We start from the raw sequence: 9337 nt of genomic DNA on the forward strand, positions 1-9337 counted from the left end.
CCAGGCCATTCGTGTGCTAACAGGAGATTTAGTCCTGATTGTTCCGGATGCTTCTCTGTGTTATGGGCTCCTTCTCCATGAGAATGGGTCAGTAAGTGAGAGGCATTTGCATGGATTAATTAAAGCCATAATGACACGGCCAGGGGAGTGTTTGGCATGCATTCCTGGGCTTTGTGTCAACTTTGCAGAGCACAGTATGTGTTTGGGGATGAATGATTTACAGATAGTCAGGAGGAGGACAGAGGAGGGAGAGAGGGGAGAGGAGGGAGAGGACAGAGGAGGGAGAGAAGGGAGAGAAGGGAGAGGACAGAGGAGGGAGAGGACAGAGGAGGGAGAGAAGGGAGAGGACAGAGGAGGGAGAGAAGGGAGAGGACAGAGGAGGGAGAGGACAGAGGAGGGAGAGAAGGGAGAGGACAGAGGAGGGAGAGAAGGGAGAGGACAGAGGAGGGAGAGGACAGAGGAGGGAGAGGACAGAGAAGGGAGAGGACAGAGAAGGGAGAGGACAGAGGAGGGAGAGGACAGAGGAGGGAGTGAAGGGAGAGGACAGAGGAGGGAGAGAAGGGAGAGAAGGGAGAGGACAGAGGAGGGAGAGGACAGAGGAGGGAGAGAAGGGAGGGGACAGAGGAGGGAGAGGACAGAGAAGGGAGAGAAGGGAGAGGACAGAGGAGGGAGAGAGATATGTTCCTCTGTGGCTCAGCTGGTAGAGCATGGTGCTAACAATGCTTAGGTTGGGGGTTTGATTCCTGCTGGGCCCCATATATACTGAAAAATGTATACACTCACTGCAATGTAAGTTGCTTTGGATAAAAGTGTCAGCTAAATGGCATATATATATGAGAGGGGGAGAGGACAGAGGAGGAGTGCATACTCATGTCAGAGAGAGTGTGAAGTGTGGTTGGTCGGTTGGTTGCAGTTTCAGAAGAGGAATTGAAGGGGATTATTCTCATAGAGGTGTTAATGATGGCTGAATATGCTATTAGTTCAAATGATTCATTCAGTCACATTTGAATTGCACATGACAAAGACTCAAAGAGGCAACAATACATTAATGCATTTATCTTATAAAACAATCATGTAAAGTACAGAGCCACAAGCACAGAATGAATACTCATTGAACAGATGATTTTTTCTTGGAAAAAAAACATAATACACAGTCACACCCACAAGGTGCACATACAAATTCAATCAACAGTAAATTACATTTCAACAACAGCCATTAACGTAATTTGACGTTCAAATGAAAGACGACTGCACTGGAATGGTTTTTAATCATCGAAGCCTCTAAGCTGAGCGGTGACATGTATAAGCACTAATGCGTGTTTACTATGCAGGCCTCAAAGAACACACTAGAACATACCCAACTTGAAACAACTGAGTTTCTTGGCACATCAACATCAAAGTGTATTTGTCTAAGAGCTTGTTTTCTGGTTTTCCTCAGGCAGCTTCAAACACTTTTGACTGGGCTTGAAGTCGCTAACGCCGCGGCCTCACAGCCTCGTCCCGCGGCCCCCGTCTGGCTAGCACAACAACACAACAATAAAGAAGAAGAAGCAGAGACACCGTGAGGACGTTGTTTTTTTCTTTTCTGTCTTTGCTCCGTAATTATTTCTGAAGGGAAATCCCTTTAAATAGTTCTTGGCAGCGTAGGGAACCGAGTTGGCAGTGAGATCAAACAGCCAGAGAGCAGAAGCCCTATAAATATATCACGTACATTTGCTTCAAAACACCCTCTGCCTCCTCCTCCTCCATCTCCATCCAACCAACCGTTCCTTTTTGTCCCTCTGCTCATGCCGTAGTTCCTGGGGCTTTGGCTTTGCATCGTCCTATTTGGTCTTTCAAAGATACACCTCAGAACTTCAGAACAGAACCTCACACATTCACTCATTCATTCATTCGATGTCCGTCCGTCCGCGAGCAGGTAGCTGAATTCGCTTCGCACTCCGCCAACTCCTGTTTGTCCCTCTCCTCACGCCGTAGTTCCTGCTGGTGGTTTGGTCTTCCTCAGATACACCTCGGAGCTGCCATCTGGAACGAGGTGGCTGAAGCCGCTTCTGAACGAGGCCAGCAGACGTCCTGTCGGCAGGGGAGGGGAGAAGAAAATGCAACGTAAGGACTTGTAAGTCGCTAACAGAATTACAGCAGCTTTTAAGCCTGCTGGAGCCAGATAGCTGAATGTGTTCACTGTTCTGAATGCCAGAAGTTCAATAAAGAGATTAAAACAAGGCCCTTCTTGAATGAGTTTACTGAGCGCTTAAAGCTGTGGCGACTGCACACTTGGGGCTGCCGGGCTTAGGCCCACACATATGGCTCATTGGAGCACCCAGAGATGTTGCATTTTCGTGGTTGATATAAGGTATTCAATTTACATTTACATTAAACAGAATGACAGCTTTGGCAAGGTGTGTCCAAACTTTTGACTGGTACTGTATATAATCCACACACTGCAAACTAGGCTCCGATAGTCTTCCTTCCATCTCTAACAAAACTGCCACCCAGCTGACGTGGTGCTCCAGGGCTGGTACCCACCCACAACCATGAATACTGAGCATCAAACGTTGGCTGGTACCCACCTGTCCATGTCCTCTGGCCGGTCAGGCTGAAGCTGCTACACTGGAGGTGGGAGTTACAGATGAAGGCTGCCTCCCTGGCACTGTGGACGGACAACACACAGCCCTGGTGGTTGTAGGAGGGCCAGCACTTGTACTCCACGTCCCCGGAGGTGCCCATGCCTCTCATGACCGTGTAATCTGCAGGGGAGAGAAGAAGAAATAGGTCAAATTATTTGACAAATGAACACGTTATAAGGCGTTTTGAAGGTGTTATAACTGGTCCTTATATCTGGAGCTTTGTCAAATGTGACGTAAGCGGTTTATCTCATCCTTTATATCCGGCGTGTTATTTTGCTTATAAATGATTTGTGAGACATCTCAGTAGGCTTTATGAGGGGTTTACGGAGGCTTTATTAAAGCCTGAAAAAGTAGTCTTTCCTTTCAAGTGCGACTGAAGAAACACCAGCTCCTTTCAGAGACCAGTGGGGCTGCATGCATAGGGCCAGGCTCATCTGCTAAACATTAGCAAGAGACGGCCCTGAATTAGGCCCCCTCACATTCACACACACACGCGCGCACGCACGCACACACACACACACACACACACACACACAGACACACGCACGTGAGCGTGTGCGGACATACAGACACACACACGCGCGCACGTGCGCACACACACACACATACACACACACACTCTCCCAACCCCCCCCCCCCCCATCAGAGCAGCAGTCTAGTCAGTCACAGGTCTGAGGTGCCTGGGTGTCATGTTACCCATCTGTATCCCTCCACCTATACCTACCAGCCAGGGTCAGACACACAGACACACACACACACACACACACACACACAAACACACTAATGGGGAACAAGCACTCCAGTCGTGGCATTAGAGAGGGAAACAGAGGCTCGCTTTAGAGGGGGGAAATGGGGCCTGTCACAGGAGGGAAAATGGTGACAAGTTTCAGACTCCTGACACACACACACACACACACACACACACACACACACACACACACACACTGTTCTTTTATAAGGATACTCCACGAAGGGAACACCTCTGGAGAAAGAAGATCTCTGTGAGTGTTTGATAGCGTAGCCTTCTCTGGTGTAAGTGAACTCTGCCGGCCTTTATTATCTGGCTATGGAATTCCAGATACTTGTGCTAATAATAGGACCTGATGCAGCGCTATGTGAACGTACAGAGACAATTCAACAAGCTCCATAACGTTAGGGTGAATGTTTGAATCCGTTTGGTTAGTAATTGAAGACATACACTGTTGAGTTATGTGGTTTCTTTTTACAAGAGTTAACACATATGTGTTGCCAGCACAGCACAGCACAGCACAGCATACAGTGTTTAACATCACAAGTCACTCTTTGGGTAAAACATTCCTACTCACACACACACACACACACACACACACACACACACACACACACACACACACACACACACACACACACCTCAGTCCAATTTCCAGTAAAACTATGACCATATTCATAATGTTCTGTATAAACCATTCAGCAGCTGGAGTATGGAAAATATCACTGCAGGATCTGGGCCAGACTCAGTTATTCCATTAGTAAGATTTTATAGAGTAGACGGTGTGTCCATGTGTGTGTGTGTGTGTGTGTGTGTGTGTGTGTGTGTGTGTAAGAGAGAGTGAGAAAAAGACAGAGAGAGAGAGAGAGAGAGTAATGGGGAGGAGTAGACTACAGAGTGAGTCCCCATTACTCACTCTCTTTTTCTCTCTCTCCCACTCTCTCTCTCTCTCTTTCTCTTTCTCTCCTGCTCTGTAGTCTACTCCTTCCCATTACTCTCCCTCTCCCCCTCTCTCTCTCTCTCTCTCTCTCTCTCTCTCTCTCTCTCTCTCTCTCTCCCTCTCTCTCTCTCTCTCTCTCTCTCTCTCTCTCCCTCTCTCTCTCTCTCTCTCTCTCCCTCTCTCTCTCTCTCTCTCTCTCTCTCTCTCTCCCTCTCTCTCTCTCTCTCTCTCTCTCTCTCTCTCTCTCTCTCTCTCTCTCTCTCTCTCTCTCTAGGAGTAGAGTACAGAGCGCTGTAAAAGCCATTTAGGCCACATAATAAGAGAAAGTGGAGGCTGTAAGGAGAGGAGAGCAGTTCATTTCATAGATCATTACCTCTGATCTGCGCCGGCTGGAGATTGTCCAGGTGCAGACCAGACTTGTAGACATGGAGAACTTCCTCAAAGGCCTCCAGAGTGTCATTGACGTCTCCTCTCAGTTCTCCTGGAGAGATAGAACAGGACATGTCAGCATGAAACAGCACTAGTGATCCCATCAACTGGAATTGCCCAAAGAAGAGCACAAAGAGACATCTATATCCACAAAAGCAGTTAGGTCCACATCATGGGGAGGCCGGTGGAGGTAAAAATCGGTGGACAGGCTCATTGTAATGCATGGAATAGAATGAGGAACGGTATCAAACAGGTGTGGAATGCTGTGATTCCATTCCAAGCATTACAATGGGCCCGTCCTCCGATTTCTACCTCCTCCTGCCCCCCCTGGTCCACATCCAGGTACTCCAGGTTCTTTCTTTTAACAGGGAGATGTAATGCATCTAAAAACAACCAATGCGTTGTTGCAGCCTTTGTCTGGAATTTAACTTCTATTTAGACTATACTGGACTAAGCAACACTTGTTTTTCCTCATCTCATTACTATATTAACATATCAAAGGGTTGTCTGTCCACATGATTGTTGTGTCATGGTGTTGCTCCTCACCTGTGGAGTTCATGATGCCATCCACCAGGTGCTTGAGCGCAGGTGGAGCTTGATGAGGAAGCAGGTAGGTGAAGAAATACCTGAGGCGAGGGAAAAACACACATTCTCATCCAAGACAAGTCCCATCGCATAGTTCACCAAACATGTCGACTTTTCACCCTGGTGCTAACGCAAGCATGCAGTAAACCTGTCAGAATCAGGAGTACTCTAATAAAGTGCCACAGTCATGAAACAAGGCTACAAATCAACCGGCAAGCCAATCATGTGTGATTAAAATCTCAGTTTATGAATCATCCTGTCCATTTCATGTGCTAAAAAATGTATAAGAACTCCTTTACATTGCGCCCTGCAAAGCACAACTTGTTCATTTTGCTTTAGAATGTTCTGTCAGAGCATGTGAAGCCATTTCCCCCACCTTGCCAAAGACAGCTTGTTTTTAAGAACAGGAGGATGACTGTGTTACCTGTAGGCATTGTAGAGGTTCCTCCTCTCGTTGAGTCCTTGACACACTCCCTGGGCAGAGCAGGGCAGACTGAAGTTCCTCAGGGGGAAGTCTAAGAGGCAGTCTGAGTCGCTCTGACAGACAGGCTCCGTCATGCTAGCATCGTCCAGGTCCGTTAGCTTCAGCTCCCCCGACACCAGAACAAACTGACGCGGTTGGAAGTCCAACAGAGCCACAGAACCCAAGGGGGAGTGGGACAGGTAGTGGAGTAGTCTGACCAGGCCCAAACACACCTGGAAGAACAGAACACACGTTATTACTAAGTCATTACTAAGCCATGACTGAAGTACTATGTAACAACGTGTCAATACGTAGTCATTACAATGTTAATACACAGGTATAGGGTGGACTTAAAGTAAAATGTTGCCAAACTTGCAGATTGTATTACACAAAGGTTTCTTTGTATCCCTGTTACTTGGCATTTGAGCTGTTCGTGCTTCATTCCTCAACAGGAGAGATTGAACACAGGCATGCCATCATTTTTATATCTGATCCATACAAAGATGGAAAGGATGAGAGGATGAAAAAGGGTATCAAGTTAGGCCAAGAAATAAAAGGAAATAAAGCAACTCGCATTCGCTATGCATTGACAGGGCCCGAAATGTATTTTGTCACACTGTGAACATAGCTGGAGCATTAGGTAACTGCGTAGGTCTCTTGAACGTCTCACAGTGCATTCGCAGCACTATAAAAACAGAGGTAGGGGAAACTGAACACCTCTCTGGATTAGCGTACCCAGGGGAGGGCGCAGGGCTCAAAGGGGCCGGGTGCGTTGAAAGAAGTTTTCCTTCACACATTATCCCCACAGTTACGTATTTCCCACGTCGTAGGAGACTTGCTTGACATCAATCACACCCAGGGATTCTTTCTTGTCTACGTGTCCTGGTAGCTGCATGCATCTTCAAGATAGCAGCATGCACGCTCTCACACACACACACAAACACACACATATACAGTGAAGATGAGCGGCACTTTGAAACACACATGCTGCCATGTACTTTGACACACGCATACACACGCATACCCACGCATACACACACACAGCGAAGATGAGCGGCACTTTGACACTGCACGTATGCAGACACAAGAAGATACCCGAGGGCTTAAGTCAGAGGGGGGGCGGGGAGACATTTGAGCTCCCCCTGACCGCAGACATCTGTCGTTCAACGTATTTGATCAGCCCTGTTGTGGAATGGAGATGGGCTCTGAAGCTAATCCACTCCAGGCCTAGAATGTCATGTCATCCACCCCATCCCTGCAGCTCCTCCACCACCACCACCCCCCAACCATAACCCATCCTATCCCAGCCAAGGCAGCAACTCCACAACCCTACCCCCCCCCCCAGCACACCCCATCCCGGGGCTAGCTAGCAGCTCCCCACCCCCGTCACTGCAGCTCCAGCCCCTCACTCCAGGTATGTCCCAGTGGGAGTCATGGGGGGTGGGACAGCACTGATTAATGTGGAGGAGGTGGGGGGGGGGGATAGTGTATAGCCAGGGGCAGAAAGATTAAGAGAGGGGGGGGGGGCATGAGAGAGTGAGAGTGAGAGATAGAGAGAGAGCCTGGTGACTCATTCCTAGTCAGATTTGTGGAAGCATTAGAGTGAGACGGTAACAGAACATAGTCAGACAAGCTGCCCATTCAAATGCCTGCACAAAGAAAAGAGATGGGGGGGGGGGGGGGGGGGGGGGAGTGTGTTGGGAGTGTGTTGCTCATACCCTGAAGCGTTCCTCCCAGGGGCTCTGTAGAAGCTGGATCATCTGGAGAGGGGAGCCCTGTTCTAGAATGGCAGTGATGCCTCCAGCTCCTGTTCCATCCTCACAGTGGCCCTGCAGCTGACAGACAGGAATACAGGCTGTCATTACTGGAGCCTTAACATACAGTAGCTTATCTGACAGTGTGTATGAAACAAATGGCGATACAGACTACATCATTAGAACCTTAAAGGAGCAGGGCGTCAGTTTGTTGATCGCTGATGATTAAACAGTCATTACAACCATTAGAAAGCTTTTTTAGAAAGCTTGAATGTTGCATACTGGACCTTTAACGTACAGTCGCATTTAAAACAAGTGGCCTTCAAGCTGTAGTGAGTAAACATGCTAATCATTAGAGCTTTAACATACAGTATAGCTTATCTGACACTGTGTACAGTATGAACGTCATGCAGTAAAACTATCAAACCATTGTCTGTTGTAGCGTGCATTATCATTATTAGGGGGATAAATTATTGGGACACAGTATAAATGCATTACCATGGTTTTAGGAGGACTTTAAGTGGAAAATCGTATTACTGTGAAATGGTTTAAGTGTGTTCATGAATAAAGCCATTAACCCATTAGCCGGCAGGATAATTAGTGTGAGATACATGGTTTCAGCTCAGGCTAGATGTTTACGTTCAGGCTCCAAATTGGGACATAATGGTTTGATTGAATAAGAGCAAGGAATTTAGAGGGACCCCGGGTCAACCGGACAGAGCCGTCATTGTGTCCTCCGAGCTCCTCATGCCAAGCTCGACCCAAGGTCACGCGAGGTTCAGGGGGTTTAATTGAATTACACGGGAAGGTCCGCGAGAGGCAACGAGGCTTCTCATCCGTTTTACGCACGCAGCCACGCATAGAGGCGAGGTATTTTTGGATGTTGGTGACGGGTTTTTTTTGTTATGTTTTTCAACTTACCTTGATAATGTTTGGGTGTTTCAGTCTCTGTAACAAAACGATTTCTTTTTTCAGTTTAAAAGACACGAGCTCCTGACAGCCCGCTGGGTCTTTAAAATCCTCGAGACACCTCCCCATGTCGGTTCCCTGGTCGTTCACAGCCTTCAGCGCCACGGACTGCCCCTCGGATAAAACTACTTTCAACACTATTTTAGTGTATCCAGAGCCGAGTACGTCCACCGCTCTCATGTCAACGAGCGAATCGCAACCAGTCTCACCCATACGCCTTATGATAGATCCAAAAGTCATCTCATTCTCCAAACTAGTCTCCAGACGGTTCGTTTTATATGATTGATGATGTGAAAAATATCCAGATTCATCCAATAATTTCTCCCCCTCGGATGAAATGAGAAATGGAAGAATTTCCTTGTGTCTTTCACTGAGTTCATGAATTAACGCGCTGCGCTGTGAATTAAATTCCACATCAGCAGTTCCATTGGGAAAGTATCCTTTATGAGCTCTGAAGTGCCAACTGTTCATAACAACTGTTAAAGAAATGACAACAACAGCTAGAAGTGCTGCAGCGCATAGCGGGCCGCCCATCGCGGACATGTCGCGTCGCGTCGTGGGCTGTGGAAGACGCGCTGTATGTATAGTCCACTCCACTCACGCGAAAGCCTTCTTCTGACAGAATAATTAGATGGAAAGGTTGAGCTCCTTGTTTTCACCTCTTGGGGCACGCCCACCAGAGGCGTATGTTCCCGTAAATTCACGCCCCTTTGAGTTATTCTGTAGCCGCAGCAGCATCAACATGATTTCACTTGTAATGTAACAATTGTTTCAATTGTAATGTAACATTACCACAGAACTAGAAAAAAGTTGAATTAAAGT

General features: G+C 47.5%; 1 protein-coding gene across 1 annotated transcript; it reads right to left on the bottom strand.

The window, feature by feature from the left end:
- Positions 1-1040: 1040 nt before the first annotated feature.
- pkdccb (protein kinase domain containing, cytoplasmic b) lies at positions 1041-9058 on the bottom strand (the record flags this gene model as incomplete). The annotated part of the gene is made up of 7 exons (XM_083683175.1): positions 1041-2073; positions 2571-2747; positions 4689-4796; positions 5291-5370; positions 5754-6025; positions 7511-7627; positions 8468-9058. 7 exons carry the CDS (start codon positions 9056-9058, stop codon positions 1967-1969), a joined length of 1452 nt encoding a protein of 483 aa, XP_083539301.1. The 3' UTR covers positions 1041-1966.
- Between the last annotated feature and the right edge of the window lie 279 nt (positions 9059-9337).

Source organism: Argentina silus (genome assembly GCF_951799395.1).
Source record: "Argentina silus genome assembly, chromosome: 13".
Taxonomy (NCBI): domain Eukaryota; kingdom Metazoa; phylum Chordata; class Actinopteri; order Argentiniformes; family Argentinidae; genus Argentina; species Argentina silus.